The 23,968-nt window shown below is 40.6% G+C and overlaps 1 protein-coding gene across 3 annotated transcripts in view; it reads right to left on the minus strand.

The window, feature by feature from the left end:
* Window positions 1–18,904, minus strand: part of MYRIP (myosin VIIA and Rab interacting protein) — a 237,573-nt gene extending 218,669 nt beyond the window's left edge. For all 3 annotated transcript variants that reach the window (XM_074840967.1, XM_074840974.1, XM_074840956.1), the window contains exons 1-2: window positions 18,708–18,904; window positions 6,114–6,263 (exon numbers count right to left, since the gene is read on the minus strand). In XM_074840967.1, coding sequence (XP_074697068.1) covers window positions 6,114–6,223 — 110 coding nt within the window. In that variant the 5' untranslated portion in view covers window positions 6,224–6,263; window positions 18,708–18,904. The remainder of the gene's footprint in view (window positions 1–6,113; window positions 6,264–18,707) is intronic.
* Between the last annotated feature and the right edge of the window lie 5,064 nt (window positions 18,905–23,968).

Here is a 23,968-nt window from a genome sequence, read left to right on the forward strand (position 1 = left end):
TGCTGAGATGCCTACTTCCTTGTCTAACCCAAACACAGAATTATTCGACATCAATCAGCACACTTGAATCAATGTTTCTTGAAATTAGTGACAAATAACAGTCTCTAAATGTGTTTTAAAGTGCATCCTTACTGATTCTTCAGAAAAAAACCCAAACACATTAGCTATCTGGCTTTCATGCAGAATTCATCCAGGTCACTATTTTTTGATAAGCAACTTATCCTGACCAGAGAATACAGCTAAAGAGATATCTGTTAAAACATTAAACACTGCTGTTGAGAGAGGACTACACCAGCATAAAGTACCACCATAAAGCATCTAGTACACAGATGAAATTACTGACAACTCTTAATCCTGACAGCCTGTATGAGCTAGTAAACAGGTTTCTTTGCATCTTGCAATATTATGTAACAAAACTGGTGATAATCTATAAATAAAGATGTCTTGCTCTTGTTAATGAACCCTTACTTCCAGGAAAGAGCTGTACTGCCCTAGATATGTTTTAATCTTGTTTTATAAGCCAAAGCAGTAGCAAAATAATGTATTAAGTTGCACCTATGATTCTGATGAATCATTCATTGCACTCAAAAATAAGTTAGACATAGGAGTACTAAACTCAGCAGAGCCTTGCATTGGAGAGGCATGCAGCTGTGCTAATGTGGGAATCACAAAGAGCACTCAGAGGAGTAAACCAGTCTAAGACATTCTCTCCCTGTGATAAAAGATGTGTGTCAGGACAGCCCACAAAGAAGTCCTAGCCATTCTCCTTAGCACAGCGTGGCATTATTCTCAAGCCTCATGGGAAGAAGCAGGGATATAAAGTGGTATGTTATAGCTTCTTTCTCTGGATCCCATGAGGAGTTAATGAGCGGGCACAGGAACCAGCATGCTGCCTACCTGTTACAGAAAAAAACAAACCCAAAACAGAGTAATGGACAGGAATGCTCCTTGTGCTTTCCCCACACTGTTCATCAGAGTGAAGGGCAGGCAGGCTGACCTTACGAAATCACTTTGAACAACAAGGTATTGATCAGAAGTTCATCTGCTGGAACTGAAGCTTGTGGAAGTGAGACCAATCTCCCATTCCTTTCTCACCAAAAAAACAGCTTTAAAAAGGCTTTGTTTGGAGGCAAGGAGAGAAGGGAAGACAGCCAGGGCTTTTTGGTTCATTTTTGTTTGTTTTAAGGTATTTGATACAAGCCTGCAACAGGAAGGAGGAACAAGAACTGATATGTAGAATCAACAGATAGCTACACAAATGTCTTTCCTGGCATCTTGCCAGTTTGATATGACTCACAGACAATATTTCGATTAACAGAGGTTGGCAGGAGTTTAATATTTTATCCACTACCAGACCCATGACACATCATGTACGTACACTGAAGTCTTCTGTAGTCTGACAAGAAAAAGCATCAAACTGGTTTCTGGGTTTTGTCAGGTATGAGAATTTGTTTCTTAAGAAGCCTGTTCACGAGTCTACTCATTCTGCAATGGCTATGATGCAAAAGGAGCAGAAAGAAGAAAGTAGGCAAAAACAACTCTCAGCGTTTCATCATCTTCCACACAAGGCTCTATTCTAGTCTCTTACCAATTTTTTGGCTAAAAGAAAATTAGAACAGACAGAGTGGAGAGGGCCCTCCAGTAAGCACACACATCTCATTTTTTCTGCAAATAAAGCACTGCTGGAGATTTGATCATGAATCACTGCAGTTTGCCTTTACCACAACTGAAAATGTGACTGCATAAAGACAGCAAAGCTGACATTCAGCAACCCAGCTACAAAAAAAACACATCAGGCAAGACTTGGTGATGTTGCTGCCTCTGGGTGACAGTCAACTCTCAACACTTCCCTTGTGCTGTTCCAGTGACCCCACATAACTCTATTAAGTGATTAGCGTGTTATGATCACATGTCCATGTGGTAGCAGAAGGTCAGTAATTTTTCCTTGTAAATACATTTTCCCAGGTGATTAAGAGCAGTGGTTTAAACAAAACAGAACCATGTACCTGCAAATAAACATTTTTCATCCCTTCCCAATGCAAGTTTCTAAGGTTTATCACTAGAACACACCACACAAATGGGTGATTCAACATTCACCGCTGTGATGGAAACTTTTGCTAGCCAATGGTTACAGGAGGGTGGCTTAAATTGCTTAGACCAGGGCCTCCTAAAGTAAAGCATCTGCTGCTGAGAGCTGATCGACACTAAGCCCTTTGTATGCCTGCCCCCTTTCCCACCATCCGAACTTTTCTCCCTTTGCAGTCATTCTGAATATTAAATTCAGTATCTGAACAGCCATCTTTTAACCTGTCCACCTGGCTAAAACATGGCAGGTTGGGAACATCTACCACAATAAGATGATCCATCATTTTTTTCTTTTTCAGTAAAATGATAATTTCCTTTATTTAATACACCCTGACTTCTCAGCATTCCTGACCTGAAACAAATGGACAAGCATGCTTATAAATACAGTGGTAACTGTAAAAACAAAACCAAAGGGGGAATTGATTTTGCCCACAGCTGAGGAGAATAAACAGTACCAAATTTAGACAAGTCTAGAAAACTGAATACCCAGGCAGTAAATGGAAACAAATAAAATGCAGCAATCTCTTTTACACATCTGTTTATGTAAAGAGGCCTATCTCACAAACACACATTTGGCCTTGTAAGCTCTCCTCTGCCATTTCTTTAAAAAAAAAATATTTAAAAACCAAAAAACCAAAACCCACAAACTGCAGATATGAAGACATTATACATAGCAAAATGTTAGAAGTTCAACCCTCAAAACAGCCCAATCTTCCCCATCACTGACATTCTGCAGCTGCATGAAGTCTGAAATTCAAGATTAAGAAAATTTGTCCATGAGAAAACAAACCATTAGTGAGTCCAGCCAACTTGCTCAAAAAGCTAGCTACGATTATTAGTATCCCAGTAGCCCAGAGACAGCCTGCAGAGCTTCTGTGGCAGAGGTGATGTACACAAGGCTGTACTACCACAGCCTAGTCCTGAGCACACATGCCAAGCAACTCAAACCGATTACCTTCCTAATTAGACCAGATCTGCCTGGTTTGCCTACTTCAACCGATTCACAGAAAACCAGACCCATCTATTTATAACTATGCGTTATAATTTTAGCCTCAATGAGTCTGGATAATTACACTAACATTGGAGTAAATAAAAAACATAACAGTACTGCCAAAGAACAGAACCAACACATAATCAAAATAGAAAGATTATAGGTGAACAAGAAACAAAGAGCAGTAAATATTACTAATCTGATATAAGGCTGAGAGTCACAGGAAAAAAGAAACTGAACTGGTATGAAGCAGTAAGGCATAATAAATCAACCACACTAATCACTAACTATTTACACATGGTTATCTTATTGTTATCTTACTATTATTAGCCAACTAATTTTTTCACAAAATGTACAAGAGCAGCACGTCTGATAACACCAGCATAAAGCTGGGAGGAAGACTTAAATTAGAGAACCACTGCTAAAAATTCTCACTGCAGAAAGATTCAAAGCAGCTTTGCAGCAGAAAATGCAGATGATCAGTATGGCTTTTCTCCACACACTCATTATGTCATTTTGTTTACAGAATATAGAAAAAAAAATCAACATGTAACAACTACAATACTGTAAAAGACACTGGTTCGTTAGCTATAAAACCGTTGCCATTTTACTCCTTAAAAACATTAGGAGTGAAGATAAACTCCATTTCTTGCCTAGTATGTTACTTAACTCTTCAGCTTCCTCTAGCAAAGCAAATTTGAAGCCATCAACCACTTACAGGGTTTTTTTAGCTTTCATTGTTCTCCTTATATAGTAGAAACCTGCCATATATTCCCTTAAATAGCTTTTAATCTTTAGAAATAATTTCTACCAATGGGAATAATCCCAGAGATATCTGTGAAACAACTACTTAAATCTTTGTCGGGAAAAACACCCAAAAATAAAACTATTCATGGTATGAAGAATTATACAGAAACCTATTTTAAGAAAGTATCACACACAAAAGCTTCAACAGTTCCATCTAAAGACTAATATTGCTACCTGGAATTAATTACAGGAACAAAAAACCCCTACCTTCAGATATAACTGGTTTTCAATTTATTAACAGCAGTCTGACATATAAATTATATATGCCATTTTTTTCTCTCTTAAAAAAGATTACAAAGGTTGACAATACTTCTAAAGTGAAACTATACCGTAGACTTTGCCTGTTGATAATTTTCTAAAAACAAATGCAATAGAGCTAAGAACATCAAAGCAGACACAAGGATTAATCTGCTTTCTTACAGGCTAAAAAATCTAATCTACAGCAAGGTATAAGTTTCTTATAGGATTACATTTTCTATTGCACAGTGAGACAAAAAAGGTGCGTTTCTGCACCCTTTCTTTCAACTCTGCATTTTGTAAAAAAAAGTGGAGCAGCCCAATGAAAAAAAGAGTCATACCTTTTAAGTCTGAAGTAAGCTTTGAACTTCACTGGCAATCTTTAAGGTCATTAAAATGACTTAAATTCATATCTTAAATATGAGCCTACACTTCAGAACTTTGTCAGTATGGTTCATTATTTGTAGCACTTCAACATACTTTTAGTACTTGCGAAAGGCATGAACTACACTCAAAACAATTTACATTTTTATATATAAGCTGAGTTGAGTCCGTGTGTTTCTCTTACTTTTCCATGTTTTATCTCCCTTCTCACACCAGTTTTCTACTTGTGATCATTCAATTATTAAGCCTCATGGACAACTTCAGCAACAAAATGGTAAAACACATACCAGCAAAAAGTTTTATCTATCCAGGCTTTCCGATCAATTTTCTGTGGGCATGTCTCACATCCTTCTCCCTCTTCCTGTCACTATAGGATCTGGTTGTATAGAATAGGCAAGATGCCCAAGAACTTTCTAACTGTGCTATGTGTGCTCCAGTAAGATACAACCAGTCACATAAAAAAAGCCAGAGAAAGCCCCCACACTCACCGTCTTTAAACTGCTTCTAGACTCTCTAGGCTTTGTTGTGAAAGACTACCAAAAATAATCAGTACAACCCACGGCAAAAGAGACCAAAAAAAAAAAAAAAATTTCTGTGTGCCATCCTCATCCAATCTTTCCTCCCTGGGGCAAGCTTGTGCTACCAACCCAAGCAAGAACTGGTACAGCATGCCAAAATTAAACTAGGCCTATGCCACAAGCATTCTTTCTTGTTCCTAATGTTCTAAGTAGTTTCAGAAAATAGTAACACAAAACTAACAGAGACAGGAGTCCCTTCAGTTCCAACTGCACATAACATATATGCCTAGTTTTGTGTTTATTTCAGTCATTTTCCTGTTGACTTCAGTTTTATGCTAAATGATACAGAAACAGTAATATGGTAAGAGAACATGCATTTGCCAACTATAGATAGAGTGGACTATTCTAGAGAACAAATAATGATGTGTTCAGAGAAGGTAACAAAAAAAATCAGACATAACAATTCAAAGAAATATGGTTGAAAGTACAAGAAAAATATTTCGTCTACCAATTCGGGGCTCTGTCAGTAGTCCCCTTGTCACATATCAAAGTTCCTGGGCTGAGAAAGTTCCCTTGCAACAAGTTCAATTTGTTTTCTTTTGGGTTGTTTCTGCTTGCAATCATTTTGTATACAGAATACAGAAAGCAAAGTTAACTTCTCAATACAATGGATAACATATCCCATTGATTATTTTTGGGGAAAGAGAAGGGTTGAACTTCTTCACCTTCAGATTGTTTGCACAAAGTTTCTGAATAAAAGAAAAGGAACTGACTACAGCAACCAAAAACTCTCTTAACATAAACTTCTGTTTATGGTAAAGTCAATCACTACTTAGCCGCTACCCAGGCAACATACACAGACAATTTAGAGACCATTGTTGTGGTTTAGGCCAGGATAGATTAAACACAAAAATGAATTACTACTCAATAACTGAATTCACATGGAGGAGTTTGAATGCTTATTACCTCTGTGATAGGAATGATTATTAACGCATAGAACACCATAAAAAAGCTGCGTTCTCTGTTTTCCCCGAAACTAGTTTGTAATAATCCAAAGAGACCAATATTTTTGATCATCTTTTTATTCTTACCTCAGCCTTTCTTCTTCTTTCTTACGAAGGCTGAAATCTCGCTGAACCACCTGGAGCACATGTTCTGCTTCTTCATCAGTCAAGCCAGAAAGATCCAGTTTTCTCCCCATTATATACTCTGTCCTGGATAAGAGTAACTATGAGGAATATCTGAAATAAGAAAGAGGAAAAAAAAAAAGGCAAAATAAATTGAAAGTACTGCTATTTTTCCCAGGTGTGTTGAAATCACATGCACATCTGCCCAACAGAAAGAAAGTTGCTGCTGTAAACATCAGAGAAAAAAAATCATAGAATCAGTTAGGTCAGAAAAGACCCTTAAGATCGAGTCCAACCATTAACCTAACACTGCGAAGTCCACGACGAAACCATGTCCCTGAGAGCCACACCTACAGATCTTTTAAATACCTCCAGGGATGGTGACTCAACCACTTTTCTGGGCAGCCCATTCCAATGCTTGACAACCATTTCTGTGAAGAAATTTTTCCTAATATCCAATATAAACCTCCCCTGGCACAACTTTTGAATGATTCATTTCAGAATTATTTTTCAAGCTTCAGACACTGAAAGCAATCACCCCCAATTTAGAAAGAAATGCAAAAGATAAATTATTTGAGATATTAAATGATATCGAGGGAAGACTTCAGTGTTGCCCTCAAGAAACACATTAAACTCACTCAGGTGAAATCAGGTTTAGACATCTAAGATTTTATGCCATGAGCTTGCAAAACTGTTCGCAAAAAGCAATCCCTGAAACTGTGTATGAACCGAGAACATACACTCCTGTAACACTCAAAAATATTTTGTACTACTGACTAAGAAACTAGGAATTGTTTTAAAACACCATTAAAAAAAAGTAAGCATATACATTTCAAATGCACTTTCCAGAGTGACTGGAAAGATTTAGATGTCACAACCACCACAATATCATTATTTCCCCTTTCTGTGAATGACAATGGAGCAGAAAAAGTAGTAGTCAGTGTTATGTGTAAACTGAAGGTACTATAAAGTTTGAACTAAAGCTTGGTCCATTTATTTCATTCAGGAATTATCATCAATTTGTTCTAATTTATTTTCTTGTGACTTTTATTAATTTTGTTGAATTCTATTAAGTCCAGTTCTCAGTATTAATTTCTGTAATTTGATTTACATAATTATTTAGGCAATCATAAGTGTCCCATCTCCACACGGATTTATGGTTTCAGAAACATCATACAGTTTTGTAGTTCTGTTATGATCTCCTAGCAATGTATATAATAACTACAAACACACAAAAGTTCTTATATTATACTGAAGAGGCAACTATTACTGTCTCTTTATTCATGATGAGGCTATGCAAAACACACCAACGGGTTCTGTCTCAAAAAACCCCCTCTAAGCAACGCTGCTACGGCATACAATTAAGTGCTCCACATAGTATAGCAAGTAGAAGCATGGGGAAATAAAAATCACCTTTATTTTCTAAACATAAGAATTAATTTGCTACTTAGATGATGACGGGGGATGTGGTTGGTTGGGTTTTTGTTGCGGGTTTTGGGCTTTTGGTTTTTGGGAGGTTTTTCCCCCCAATATTTACCTTCCTCCAATCATCTGGTTACAGTTCTTCAAACAAGAAAAAACCCACGTGGAAGGAGGGTATCGCTTATTTTTTCTATTTTGGTTAGGCTATCAATGAAGTTTAGAATACACTCTTCTTTCAAGGAAACACCACTTAAACTAAAACAAGCAGATGGGATAGAAGCTTAGGTGAAATCAAGATGACAAGATCCCACCAGTGAGATACATGCTCACCATACAGCTAACAAAGGTCACAATGGAACAGTATGTTCTGGCTTGACTCTTTGGGTCTAACTAAGGAAGCTGAACAGGAACATCAACAATGAGTTAATAAAGGCTATAAAAATGTACTTCTAAATCAGTCCTCACTGGGCACTGACAAGCATAAGAAACAGTGAGGTAGAACTTACTGAGGTTACGCTTACATGTTGCAGCTCAAAGACAGAACAAGCAGTGCGCTGGGACATGTTCTTCCCTTCAGGTTTTGGGATACGTGTTCAGCTCTTCCCGTGCAAAGCACTTCAGTGCAAAGGCCTCTCTGACTTTCTAAAAGCACAGAAGGGTTTCACTGCAAGAAAGCCACTTCTGCAGGGAAGTAAGCAGGACTTTTCCAATTAACTTTTTTCACACTCATATACTTTACAGGAGAAACACAGGATATAAACTAAAAGGAAATAAAACTATTTTAAGCAATTGCTGGAGCCAGGATACACTCCTCCATGCTAGGGCTACAGTTGTCTGAGACAAGATGATGAAGAGACCAGGAGATCAAAGATGCCTTTCCAGTTGTTCTTGAGCACAAAGTTAACAACTGTAATTAACACTGTCATTAAGTTGTCCTCCCTTCAAGTCTTCATCAAAACGTTTTTTGAAACTTTGTCATAATTCATACTGTTTTTTCACACACACAAGCTGCGGTCCATCGGTAAAGAAAATTATCGCTTTGATTCAGCCATCACTGCCAATTGTGAGAATATATTCGGAGGGGAAACTTACCACTAAATCTGGGGGTAAATGGGCAGCCCCACTACCTCTGATTTTTTGGGGCTGGCAAAGACTTAATTTCAAGTATACACATACTTTAAAGTCACCAGTGACTTTAACTTTTGATTTTCATGTGCTTTATTTACCCATATGCCTCACAGTCTGTATTCCAATATTACATTAACCTCTAAGGAACTTGTGTGTTTTTTCCCAGGAAATAATTTTTCATCACATTACTAAATCATCTCTGATGTGGGAGCATCACAGCAGTTTATAAATATTTATAAACAATGCTTAAATGTCTTTTTTTCAGTAGATCCGGATTATGCATTCTGGAAATACACAATGGCAAATCCTCTAAAGGAAGTGTACCAGGTTACATTTAAAAAAAAAAAAAAAAAAAAGGACAACAAAATAGTTTCTCAGCCTAAAATAACTTCTGGTCTCAACTGAAATAACTTACATGATACTGTTCAGGTGTTTGCCTTCCTGAGTAATACTTCTTTGCTAAATCTCAAACTGAATACAAAATTTAAACTTTCAGAGACATTACAAGGAATAATATTGTTCCCAGAAAACTTTTGCTCAACAGATTAACTGACTGTAACAGGAAGATCGAGGCTTGTAATACATGATTGAGTATTGTCTGAGTAATACTCTCATCTTAATCCTTCCTACAGTCTGTTTTAAAATCTAAATAAAACTTCCACATCAAAAACATTTCTAGACTTTAACCTTAAAAAACAAACACCAAAACAACCATAAAAGCCCCACAGAACAATCAGCAAATGAAATGTTTTTCAAGAACTGCAAGCAATGCTTCCAAATTTTAAAACAAATATTACTGTCCAAAGTAATTTCTACTACAACCAGCACTTCATTAAGTCTAAAATTAACATTGGTCACAAATTTCTTAATCTTTTTTAAACTCCAAGAAAGTCTAGAAGCTGCAGTAAACAACACTGTGGATATTCTTCCCTTTCCACTGGAAATAAACTAATGTCCAAAAATAACAAGAGGGAAAATAGACTCGTCAGAAATACAAAGCCACCTCTTCAGATGAAAAATTAAGCACAGCTTCAACATGAGGACTTGTATCTGGTGTGCCACATTTTAAATTAGATGCAAGACAAAGATCTCAAAGAGGATGTTATTCTTTGTACCCACACCGATTTTAACTGAGATTTATGACACATATTTTCTGGTCTATAACCAAAGCAAAAAATTATCTTCCATTCAGCCTTGTACTAATTTTATGTGATGTTTGTTTAGAAAACTGAACAGCTTGCAAGTTCCTGAGCAAAGTTAGGTTTGTTTCACTGGGGGGTGTGAGGGGTGAAGCAGTTTTTAAAAGAACCATTATGTTCATTCAGTTCCTTCTGGGAGAAGTGTTCCTTATTAATGCAAGTTATTACAATAACCATGTGTACTTCTGGTCTGAAAGAGTGCCGGGACACACAATAATGGGGGAAACAGTAAATCTTAAAGGTCAAAGGTTAGTACTGTGTGGTTTTAAATTTTAATCTATTTAGGAAATAAATAGGAGTTTCACAGTCTTCTTGCTTCTATATTTTACATTATTTTAAGTATGAAATAACAGAAGTAGAAAAGCTCCACTAAAGTCACATTTTATTGAAAAAAGAATGGCATCTCTCACCTAAGGATGGCACTCGCCCAGAGGCAGAACATAGCATATTAAACTGTTTCTAAAAAACAGAGGCTATTTTATTATAATAGCAAAAGAAGTTCTTTTTACAGAAAAGACTAAAGATTACACTGGAGAACTTAATTTCTGTCATCCAGCTTTGACAGATTAAAAAAAAAAGTTGTATTATTATAAGTCTCTTTTTAATGTATAATGATCATTTTATACCTATGTATCAGGCCTACAACTGATACACAAGTATAAATCCCAGTGGAAATTCAAATGTGATATAAAATCCAAATTCATTGACCAGAATAATCTTCTCACTGGTAACAGTGAGCTTCTAGAACTTACCCAGAATTTGGCCCTACAGCTGCTAGAGACTATAGGTCATCTGACATATACCATTAGCATGTATTTCACTGCCATTGGCTTTCTAGTTACTGTACACTCTCATTTTACTTCATTCCTATCTTCCATTGTTTATGCTAAATTTAGGCAAATCATGTTCAGCTCTATTTTCTCTATTTAGTAGCAACTGTCTTATGGAAGAATGCATAGTTGAGATGATGGGTCTGACAGTATTCTGACGGCGTGAGACTGACTGTTACTCTTCCCGAAACGAGGAAGACAGATTGGAGAAAAAGACAAAATTGGAGCGGTAATGCACTGACCCGCAATTGTATCTTGGATGATTGGCCTCTTTTCCACGTACCTTCAATCTAAAGCATGAAATGCAGCTCATTACTGTAACGAACTGTCAACCAACCTCAAGGTCAATCATCACAGGTCAGGAAGAAAGCCAGCATCTGCACTTAGGGCATGCAACTGATCCTGAAGAGCCCTACACAATCAGAAATTTGCACATCCGTAAGCCCAAGACTGCAAGAGCTTTCCTTTGGATGCCTGACTTGCAATGTGGGGCTCAGAACTTACTGCTACGTACTCAGGCTCCCCGCACAGAGAGAACAACCACTGAACAGAGTTATGTCCCTTCTTCCACCTTCCCATTAAAACCCAAACCACAACACACCTGACAAATCAGTCTTCTCACTGTACTTCGTAAGCTTAAGCCAGCATGAAGAAAATACTAAACAAAAAGCTCATTTGTATTCCTACCTCTCTCCTCAGCGTTAACTCAGGAGTGAGAACTGCAAAAATACATTCACCCACCTGTGTTGCACTACACATGCCACATCCTTCTCCCAAGACACCTGTCAGTCTCAGCATTTCACAATCAATGGCCCTCAGATGAGCTACACAGATTGAAGGGAGATGACAGAAACAGCAAATCCTTCTCTGTTCCTTTAAAGAATCGATGGCAGTTTCTATCTCCTTTTAAGAGGCAGAGAAGGGAGCACTCACTTTATCTGTGTAACAGTCTAATACCTGCACCCAGAAAAAGACTCAGGTTCAGTGTCATGTTAAGCCTGGGAAGGCTCAAATATTTATCTCCCTCCTTGTAGAAGAGTATGTAGGAGAACACAACTCAGGATATTCCTGTGCAGGTCTCTATATCAGATGTTTTCTTATATGGCCTGAAGAAACTGAATGATACAGAGGTTCACTACCATATGAGCTGTGTAGCTGCATGTGACAGTTAAATGCCTTCCTTAGTACCACAGCAGTCACTATTTGTAGGAACTATAGAGGAGCATCCAACAGATAAAATCCAACAGACTAACCAAGAAAATATAGGTCCACCAACACAATTCTTGCAAGTTCAAGATGCCAAAACATCACTACTGCATAAAGTGGTGGTAAGGCTTCTCATCCAAATTATTCATACCTCCTCTAATCTGGGGAAGAAAATACTGAGAGAAAACATGAAGCTTTTTAAAACCTCAAACAGCTCTGGAAGCACTACACATTTTACATCTGCATATAAATTTAATTTTGCATTTCAGTAATACAGATAAAAGAGTTATGATAAATTAAGAATCTCATCATAACTTGAAAGCCATACTGTGATCAACCCATGCAAACTACAGAAGTAAACAGTTAAGTGGATTGCTTGACTGCTACCAAAACATCCATAATATAAAATCCAACCAATATGCAAACACACCACAGGCATACTTAAAATATCCTACACAATAAAATGGATTTTTCCCCCACAACATATGTTGCACTAATCAATATCCTGCATCCCTCTTACTAAACGTCACTCATCCAAGTTCAATCCAAGAACTAACCTTTGACTGAGAGAATCTTTCTGCAGGACTAGGACAGAGACAGAAATTCTATTTTTAGAGGTAAGAAAATGCTTCCAACAGCAGTTGCCACAATGAGGCAGTATTCTCTAGTGCTGCCAGATGTGAAAACAAATTTAATACAGTAAATCACTGCTAATTCAAACCACTGACAGGAAACCCCACTGCAAATTACTGAATTTTACAGATTAGCAAGTAAACGAACAAAACAATAAACAAAAATAATTTCATAAGACTGTGCCTTCCACATTTACTCTGACACCTGCAAAGTGCTTCTAATCCTGATTTATGCTAGAACAAGCAAGAATCATAAGAGATACAATAATACATCTGTAAAGCCACATGTCCCATTTCGCTGACACTTAGTGATGAGCTGTAGTTGGTTGACACACAACTTCTGTCCCATGCATGGAAAAAAGGATTTCAGATGCAGGTTGTCTTTGATTTGTTTAGATAAGCATTTGTTAAGTGACATAAAACAAGACTAAAACAGAGCCAGAGCTGCAGAAAGCTTCTGAAAACCAAACTATGCACTCAGTTAATCTGTCAGGTGGGGGAGTTAATGGATTAGTTTGTTGACACTGGGACCTACTCTACACTGTGCTTGGAAGAGGCTCTGCTTTGGACCTGAGCTTGGCTACTTTCTTTTATATTGACGCTGCACAACATGGAGGTAATCTGAGCCCTGGTCAGCAATCACAAACCTGAAGTTCTGGATCCCAAGTTTATACAAACAACGAACATACACATTCAAGCACAAGACACAGGCACCTTCTGGAGTTCAAAGGCCAACTTCACTGTTAGGTTTTGACTGGCGGTTCTCTCATATTTGGATCCAAACTGGAGCAGTCTCATAGCTCCTTTAGTTTAAACTAGGGGACCAAAGCAGTTCATCCTCTTACAGGTTTAGAGGATCATCCAGCCAGCACAGACAACTTTGAGTCCCACAGAAACTATTATTTGATCAACTTAACCAAGTTAAGCTACCACCTTTAGAAACTAGCTAGGACTCCTCTGTACCTTATTATTTTTTTTAAAGCAGTTCCCTTTATCAGGGCCCACTCTTGAAGACAGAAGTAGCGTTATCAGTACAGTGAAATAGCACGCTCCTTTGATAAGCCTACACGAAGAACATCAGCTTTACCAAGAAAATTCCTGTTTCTAGTCTTTACATTAGCTTCTCCCCATTTTTAGATTTCCAGTATCCATTATAATAGGCCTCTGGACCTTGATACAACATTGACACCAACTTCCCCCCCGCCAATGAAAGCACAATCTTAGGTATTCTTCACCTACCACAACTACACAGATGACATTTCCATGTAGGAGGTGCAGTTCACTTAATCATATGTGGAACCTGAGTCCACTGTATTTCATCCATTGATTCCCCTCTTTTTGACCTGTGATACCACCTTGGAGCAGGAATCCAAAAGCTTCATCATTAAACATTGGGGGTGTGTGTGTGTGTGTGTGTGTGTGTGTGTGTGTATATAGAATAATCAGGTTGATCCTCTTCTAGAGGTGAACTGTCGTCTTCTCATTTAGGACTCAACCCATTACTTCTGTGCTTGCAGTGATTAACATAGGGTTAACATAGGGACAATTTTTGGCACTGCCTTTTAGATCAAGCCCAGCTAAGATTGTAAAAACCAGTACCACCAGATTATACTTTTTAGAATCCTCCCCAAAGCTCTCCCAATTGTTTTTAAACCCTAATGTTGCTCCAATTCACACACAATGGTTTAACTTAAATCCAGCTCCTGGTCTGTCAAACAAATGTCAAAGCACTTGTAACAGCTAGATGCAAGTGTTGAAATAACTTCCAGAAAGGTACACCAAGCACTTCTGGGGATGAGCACTGAGGGGCAGAGGGATCAGTTCTCTTAAGGGAAAAAAAAAGGAATCAACCTCTTGCAAGAATAACAATGGTTAGAAAAAATTGGTATAATCTGCAACTTGAGGTATTTCAGGACAGCATTAGCTGCATCTCTGTAAACAGCATTTAAATCATACACCAAACATCCATGCCATAGCAATTAATGCTAATGGCACAAACCAGTGCTTTTGTATTTGGATTGCCCTGTGACACAACATCCTGTTCATACAGTTCAAAAGGGACAGAAGAAAACCACATTAAAATGACCTTCTGTATCAGAAATAATGCCTAATAAGCAAAGAAGCTCTTCTCGTATTAGTTTCAGAAGAGATGAAACTCCTCATTGCAAGAGCAGAACAGAAAATTTACTCCTCAAGTTGTAAACATGTTTTGCTTGCTTTCCCTTCCAGAAGGAAAACAACAGATTACGTACTGTCTTCCTCTAAGAACAGAAAGCTGGTTTACAACAGCAGAGCCACATATTACTCTGCATGGAGGCAGGTGGAGGGTGTTAGGGAAGGGATTGTTTAGTTCTTAAAAAACCCCGAGAATTTCAGGCTGTTGCCTGGCTTCAAGACTCATTAAAGCCAGTGGGAATACCATGGACTCTAACAGCCTTTGAATGAGGCTGTACATACACTTCATACTGCTATCACAAGAAGGGACTACATCTCATTTTCTACAGTAAATTACTTGAGCACCCTTTAAACGGACTTGATCCAGAAACTATGGCTGCATGAAGTCATTTATCCATTTATTGTTCTCCATCAAAAAACAGAATACGTTGCAAGGAAGAGTCCAGAAAGGCAAGATTTTTGGAACTGCCACACAGCAGAACTTGAGCTTGGTCTTCAGCAGTAGGACAGGCTAGAGTTCCTTTCCCACGTGACAGCCAGTGCCAGCAAATCTGAGGAAGACTAATTGATTACCGTGAGTCAACTTGAGACAATGCCATCAAAAGTGTCTCATCTTCAAGATTAATCTTCACAGTAGTGATCTCCTCTACTTAAATAGCTGATATTTTATTTGGAGGTGCACTTTGCCTTGAAGAATGCAAAATTCATTTCCTATCTCAATATACCTTAAAACAACCAGTAGATAGTAAAAACTACAATAATCTGAATACCAAACACCAATGTTAGTTTTTCTTTTATGATCATCAGTTGATCAATCAGTAAATTAAGTATACAGGTAATAAAAAGTAACAAGAGGTCTTGTTTGCTTTACCCAGCTCAGGGACTAATGGGTCAGTAAAAATTTGCAAGATAAAGGTTTTTGTTAGTATAACATTCTTTAAAAAAAATTTGCTCTGCTGTTGAAAGTTAATGCATATTGGCATGGAAATTTAATGTGTTCCTATTCCCAGAATAGTATCCATAAGATCAAAAAATCTGTCATTATTGCAATAATGCTGATATTAGCTTTTGACCAGTCAAGCCACTGCAGTCCTTATACTCTGTTCATCTATGCTAAGGCTGCTAGGTGATTCATTAAACTGCTTTCTACTAGAGTGAGATTTATTTATTTATTTTCAGGACAGAGAGTGTTGAAGATTATGTTTACATTCTGAAAACACAGTTTTAAAAAATGCAACATGGCATTTTTCTGTAAGATTGTTAAAAAAGAGGATAACATTTCCACTGAAAGTTAAATAGCAAGCAGATCATAATCATTAGTCTTTACCACATGAATGACAGATCTTACTAGCGTGCCAGCCATATATAAGGGGTCTTCCTCTTGGGTTTCTGCAAATTCACATAAAGTCTGAAGATAGGCGTCTTTACCCAATCTCACATAAAACTAGACCATGGCTTGAAATCTTATCCAATCACACAGTATTTAGCCCTTCTACAAAATTCCCTGTTTACGCCATAAATAAAGGCCAAGTTTCTTTGGTAATTTGAGCAACAGTATTGTGTGCTTCGCTCCACACTTAAATACAGCAGTTATCTTCTTCTTCCCTTAAGTTCAACAAGCTTCTTTTGAAAGTAAGCTGCTAGAAATCTCTGAATATAAGAAACTTGGGGCTGGTTTATTTTCTCGCTGTCAGCGGTTCACAGGTAAGCCAGAAGCCTCTATTATCTCTAAGAATCTATCTAGTAAATAACCTACCTGGATCCAAAAGGAAGGTGAATAAAGCATTCCACGGGAAGGCTGGATTAGTCCCCTCAAATGAATGGTTTTCTCAAGGTAAAAATTGTCCCTATAGTTTTCATGAAACTATATTCAACTAGTTTTTCAACTTGTCCAACTTTCCAAGGGCAAGTTAAGGTGCTTTACACTGCCAAACAGCAGTTTCCAGCCTGATAACAATAGGGAATATTAATGTTGGCAGCAATACAAAGGAGTCACATTTTCATACAGATGTACTGTTTATGCACGATAGTGTGTTTGGTATATACAGCTTTTCTTCAGCATTACCCATGCATAGTTTAGGGATTTTTTTTTTTCCTTTGTTTAAGTACAAGTTCTTCAAGTGTTCTGTTTACTGCAATTATTAAGTGAGAAAGGTGAATTCCTACTGTGTTCATACACTCGGGTACACCTTACATAATCCAGAAGCCTAATTTAGCAATCAATCGTAGCGTGCTCAGCTGTATTTATCAGGTTAGGGTGAAAGCAGGAAACCAACTCAGGAAAATAAAAGTTTTAGCTTAGCTTTCTTGATATTGTATCACTCCCAGACAACACTGGCTCAGATTAAGAAAATCTGTTAAAAAGCATTAACCTGTCTGAAAGGACAATACTGTGTCACTTGCATCAGCAGCAGGTCCAAGATGCAAGTCCTGTCACAGGGGGCACTGCTCTTTAAGGATCTCTCATCCCGGTGAGGGCTACTGGGGTGGAACTGACTTCTGGGAGTTCTCACTGGCAATTAATGTATCACAGTTGCTGAAAATTACAGCCTCCTGTTCGTAATTGCTACATGCATTGCACTAAGTTACCTGACAAATTCCACCGGAAGGCTACAGAATTACCAAGTACATTTTTGGACACACGGGCATAACACATCAGTAAATATGCTCTGATACAATCCGGTACCTGATTAATGATGGGTAAAGCAGTAGCCTGAGGGATTACATACAAGATACAGCACCTTCTGCTTTTTACACAGCTCTGTTCACTTCCTCAAGCTAAAACTAAGCAGCAAACATTACTGTTTGACACTTAACTGCAGGGACAGTCAGTGGTCTCAATGCAGTTCATAGGGAACTGCTATCACTGTTAATAACCAACTATAAAAACCTGTCCAGCTTGATGACAGGTCCCTCAAAGTCATTAAAATGTCTGGTAACCTGAGAACTAAACTAACTTTCCCTCCTTTCTCTCTCTAGCCTTTCAGAAAAGGGTTATCAGAAGAACGAGTAAAAGCCTTTATTGCCAAAATCCTTGCTGTGCCTAACAAACTCCAGGCTCCACAGCAAGACAGCTACCCGCATTTTCAGAAACACAGGAAATAGTAAAATGGTAGGTATAAGGCAAAACCCACCGTTTGTCAAAATAGATTGCTAGGTACAGTTAACATCCTTGCAAACACGCTTGAGGAGGGACGCACAGGCACTCTAAGGCATTTTGCGATCTAATTTGGTTACATTCGCCTAAAGCATAACACAAAGCCCAGCACAACGCACGCTCCTACTTAATTAGATTCCCTCAGAAAAGTCAGCCCGAGCCATATGGTATTTTCCTCAGCAGTTACGATAAACTGACCTTGATACTAGGAAAATTCACGCTGCTTCTGTCTGAAGCATAAATTACAAGCACAGAGTGGCGGGATGCTCCCACGGAGAGGGGGCAAGAGGCAGCGCCACGCCGAAACCCAGCCCGTGTTTGCGAGGAAGTTGAGTAAGAGTAACACTCCAATAATAATAATAATAATTAGAGTGATGATGATGATGCACTGCAGCGAGGGCAGTCGAATAACCACGCTGTCAGCAGAACGCTACGAAGCTCCTCGGACATACTCGTAGTTACAAGAAGCCCAAGACGGTGTGTCCTCGCCCCCCACCCCAGCCCACGAAGCCGCCGCGGAGCAGCGGCCGCCTCGCCCCTGAACGCGGCGGCGGCCCCTCCGCCACCAGCGGCCGCGGGACCCGCCGCCCGGCCCCGCCCGGCCCCTCACAATCGGGGCGGGTGGGGGGCCGGCCCCGCCGCCGGCCGAACCCCGACCGCCCCCCGACGGGGCGCTGCGGCGGGCGGCCCCGCCACCACGGCCCTGCTGCAGGGCCCCTCAGGGCGCCGGGCGGCCCCGCGGGTGACCCTCGCCTCTGCCCCTGCCCCAGCCCGCGGGGGGCGGCGGCCGCGCCCCCGGCCGTACTCACCCTCGGCCAAATGCGAGGGCTGCACCAAAATGGCAGGCGGGCAGCAACTTCCCCGCGCTCGGGGCACGGGCAGAGCCACCGGCCGCGGCGGCTGCGCCCCCGTCGCTCATGCAGGGAGGCGGCTGCGGCCGCCCCGCGCCGGCCCCCGGCCAGCCACCTGCGCGGAGCCGCCGGGCACGGGCGCCCCGCTCCCGCCCCGCACCGGCCCAACGCGAGAGCCCGCAGTCACCGTTCTCCTCCTCCTCCTGCCGCCGCCTCCCCGCCCCGCCGGACGCGCCACCGGGTGCTGCTGCGGTGCCGGCGGCGGCAGCTCCCGCCGCGCCCCCGCCGCGCACCGGCACCTGCCCGGGCGCCACCGGCCAATCGGCGGGGAGGGGCGGGGCCAAGGGCGGGCGGCGCGCGGGCTGGCGCCGGCACGCGCGCCGGGCGGGAGGCGGGGGCGCGTCTGGGCCGGTGTGTGCGCGCGCTCCCTTGCCCCCCCCCCCCGCCCGCACCCCCGCGGCTCGGTGCCCGTCCCTAAAACGGCGGGGGGTGCCGGGGCCCGGCCGAGGCTGCCGTGACCCCCGAGACGCAGCAGCGGGGCTTCCGCAACTCCGGCGTGTGCCCCAGGGCCGCCCGCGGCTGTCACAGTCCGGGGCGGCGGCCCGGCCACCGCTGAGGCGCCGGTTGGCCAAGTAAAGCAGCGGGGCGCGGGGGTGCTGGCCGGGGGTGCTGGCCGGGCGTGGGGGTGTCCCCCAAGGGACAAAGATGCGCAGGGACGAGGATGCCCTCCGCACGGCTGCAGCACACCGGGCCGACGGAGCGAGGGTGGGGCCTGGTCAGTCCTTCGAGTCATCAGTGAGTCACCGCTGTAACCTGACCCCGCTTTTTTATGTCCTCTATCGCTGCAGATTGTACTGTCTCGGGCTAATTACTTTTCCCATGGTGTTATTTTTCATCCCCGCTTTTTCATGCTTGTTTAACTTCATTTTAAAATAGCTGCAGCTGTTCACTGCAAGGTACGGTTCTATCTGATCTCAGTTGAAGTGCTTTGTCAAGACAGATGTATTCAATAAATCTTGGCAGGTTTTCAAGGAAAATATTTTCTAGGAGAATATTTTTGTTTATATTCATTTCATGGTATTACAAATAAGCTGGTTTATCAAACGTTTATGTCTATGCTAACCTACACTCATCTATAGATGTTAGTAAAATGGGTGCCACTCTGTGAGGCAGACACCGCATTCATTTCAAAAGTGTATGTTAAAAACAAAAAAAACCAAAAAAACAAAAAACAACTTTAGGAAGTATTCTGCATCAAGTATTTTTTCATATTTCCCAAACACACCTATAGGTAAATACATGTCTGAGTATTTCCCAAACAGAAGAAACTTGGTACTTCTTTAAATAAAAACAAGAAAAAGAACCAGTCATTTTCAGCAGTAACATTTTTCAAGAGCAAGATGACATGGCAACAAATCAGAGACTGACTTAAACAAAAGGTCACTCATTGCCTGTATTAGAAGAGTAATCGATAACATGCACTGAGCATCTTTAATAATTGAAAAAAATGTCTCGGTAGAAATCCCCCTCCAATCTTACACTTCTAGCTGAAACCTTGAAAGAATAATATGTCTTGAAATCAGCCATCAATATCAATTAGCTATAATGCTTATGATTACACAGCAATGAGATCAAGCAGGTAAAACTGTGCCCCACTCTTCACACTCAATCTAATAAGCTAACAGAGTTCAAGAATAACGTTTCGCCCTTCCCTCAACATTGTGCAATTAGGTACACAGAGAGCTTATACCTTTCTCTGTAATATGTCACATTCTTCCCCACTGGAGACAAAGCTTTGGACTCCAGGCTCTTTTGTTCCACACCAGCACAGTAATCAGTATGTTTTTACTCTGCCACAGTACTCCATGGGGAAGGTATTAACTTACGGCACGCTTAAACCAGCCATTAACAACTGACAGAGTGCAACCAAGAGAGGGGAACGAGAAGAACAATGTATAAGTGAAGAAATATTGTAATGGCCTTATGGATAGTATGCTGGACTTCTCTAAATGTCTGCATCCCCTTCCTACTTGTCAGATGCCCTATTTGTCTTCATCTACAGGTTTTGGTGTCTTGCTTGGAAAGAAATCAACTTCTCTTTGCATCCGTAGAAAGTATTTTCTGATGGAGGCCATTCACAGTAAAAAAAACACTGACTAAAATATCTTTTTCACCCCTATAGGCAAAATCAGAATGCATAGATGGATGAAACTGAGATATGCCAGGCTTTCCTTGGAATCACATATGACATAGCCATTGAATAATTAAAATAAGTACTTAAATAAGGATGTAGAATAAACGGAAGTCTAAGGAAGAGTAAGCTCTGCAGCCAAAGGTGAGACCCAAGTGGTAGCACAGGAATTTTTGCCCCATGAGCAAAAACAAACACCTTCCCACCTGGCAACTGCGGAGAGGAGCAGGGCACTGAGGGGTGCGAGGGATACTGGCAACGGTGGGGTGGTCATCAGGCCCTGTATGTTTATCTCTCTCCCTATAGCTCTGAAATTCCCAGTCCTCCTTACATTCGCAACTGAGTTAGGTTAAACTGTAGGCTATGCAATATTTCAGTGATAATGACCTCAGTATGGAGAGAATGAAAAAGAAGTCAGACACTCAGTATGCGTCTGGAGTACAGCAACCATTCTGCCACATGGTGCTAAATAAGATGTAGCATGGAAAACATCTTGTAAAAATTAGATAGTGCATCTAGTAATAACGGGGTGCAGGACAAGAAAATATGTATTTTCTTGGTGGTGAGTTTCTTTTGTCACAATACAGCCTTTTTCATAAAGAAAAATGTCATCCAAATGTGGACTGAAATAGGCAGGTTTTGCTTGGAAAGCTCAGCACTAAATCCAGTGGTGCCATAAGCTACATGTGGCTACAGGGCTGTGGTGGCCAACAAGCTGCGCTGCATAACCAGCTGGCTGTGCGTGTGCAGGGAGGGCAGGGCAGGCTCAGCGCCGGGGCTGTGGGACCCTGCCTTAGCCCAGCAGCAGGCCACCCAGGTCGGGGGTCCCACTCTGCAAAGAACTTCCCTCTGCCCTCAGCATTCACGGAATGGGGCTCGTGGCCGTAGGGAAGATTTTTGGAATGCGGTTTGTATAGTCAGGGGTTTTGGCCATCTTTTGTACGGTTGTCACAAAACCTGCAAATAAATTGGTTTGGGGAGAAGTAAAATTTGCACTGGTTTGGTATCCCTCAGGATATACAGGGAGGCGCAGAAAGAGGGTGTTAGCCAATGCGCTCAGTCACTCTGGATTATTTGTTGGCAATCACAGACCGCCCCAGGAGGACTTGGTGAAGTTTGCTTGCTGAGTGTCCCAACCTTCTCAGTAAAGGTAACTAAATTTGATACGCAAATGTGGACAATACCTGCTGGAAAGCCACAGGGACCAATTATTATTCCAGCCTATTGTTATCTCAGGGCAGAAAATAAAGATAGTAATAAGTAATTAAGTCTCTCTTGCTTTGCACCGATCTATTAAGACCTCAAAGTATTTCCACAAAATGTAGTGAACAATAATTTGATGGTAATAACTTGGAAGTCATTGTAACCTTTTACCTTAGGGTCTCAAAGAACTTCATAAATATGAATTTATAGTGTGTATGCAAAACATGGAGTATTATGATAGTTCAGTTAAATCAGTTAAGTAATTCATAGCCCATAAACAAATCAGAAAGAAGTGAAAGAGCTGAGAAGAATGGACAAATTTTTAATAATATTTAATAAGTATGGCATACAATGTGATATGGCACATTGCCATGACTTTTTTTTGGCGATTTCAACAGTTGGGTTCCCTGCCCCACAAGCCTCACAATGTATGGAGGAGCTCTGACAAATGCTAAGTGTGAAAAGAAAAAAAGGAAAGCTGAGAGAAGACAGGATTATATACATATGCTAGTAAAGGAGACAGCTTGAAGAAGTTTTGCTATTTAACTAGCAGTAGAACTTAGGCGAGCTAACACTTTGAAAAGAAACATACTAAAGTCTCACTGGGATGGAAACACCGGCAGACAAACTGTAGTAAAAATTACTTGTTACAGCCAGTGGGGGGAAGGCAAGGGGGGGCTTTTTTTTTTGTGGTGGCAGTTTTGTGGTCAATTAAAAGGTAACAGCAGGAATATGAGCTCGTAAGAGAGATGGTAGAGAAAAAGAAAAAAAAGTTGGTAAGTTCCCATGAATCCTGGGAAGAATAATCAGAATGGGAATAAGTTTCAGAAGAGAATGTGCTGCTGACCGTACCAGCGTTACTGCAGATTTCCTCATTCATACAAGGGTTCAAAAATGCAAGCTTGAAGGTGTCTGTGGAAGATGCTGCATGCAGAGAAATGAAGGCTCTTTCAATGCTTTTCCCTTACGCCTGCCACCAAATGCATATGGGAGAGGACAAGATTCAACATTTCTGCAAGTAAAAAGAAAATTCTTAAAAAGGTGTGATGAGTTCTTCAATTGCCCTGAAGAACAAACTTCATTTTGTGACAGTGGCTGAAATACACAGGGCAAGCGTCCTTCACCCCCAGGGGTTTTTTTATATCAATCTTTTTCTCCACTTAGCCCCACCTTGCATGCAATAATTTCCTCCTGATCATCAATCCGAGGACAAGGAGCAGCAGAAGGGATGTGGTCCACTGAAGCTTTTCTTTAGAGCTTCATTTATGTCCTGTGCAAAGTGGCGTTGAGGGTGTGGTAGCATCTTTTATATGGTTCAGCGCAGCTCTCTCATTTACAAATTTAAAAAATGAGAAGAAGCTGCGTGGTGCCCAGGAAAGGAATAAGAAAAACCATGCAAGTCTCCAGCTAAACAGGAAAATGCTCATGTGAAGTCAGCTTTGACTTCGCAGGTTCAAGAGCTGAACAAACAGGACCAAGTGTTGGTTTAGCTCTTGTTCTCTTGTGTTCAGTGGTGTTTTCGTTCAGCCTCAGTTTCTTTGTATCAGAATCAACAGGTGGCTGTGAAGTTTTGGGTTTAAAACAAACCCATCTAAAATCACTTTGCCTGCAGTTGCTTCTAGAGTTAGCCTCTCTCAGTTTTACTGGTTTGATTCTCTAGCTCAGTCAGAAATTGTTCATTTCCTTTTAAACATAACTTTTACTTAACGACTCTGATACCTAGAGCCAGACTACAATCAAGTAGGTTGTTTTTCATAGAAAGACCTACTAAATCCTTTTCTTACTCAAATAAATTGAGCTTTTTCATTATTTGAAATTATTAAAA

The sequence above is a fragment of the Strix aluco genome, chromosome 1, assembly GCF_031877795.1.
Source record: "Strix aluco isolate bStrAlu1 chromosome 1, bStrAlu1.hap1, whole genome shotgun sequence".
Taxonomy (NCBI): domain Eukaryota; kingdom Metazoa; phylum Chordata; class Aves; order Strigiformes; family Strigidae; genus Strix; species Strix aluco.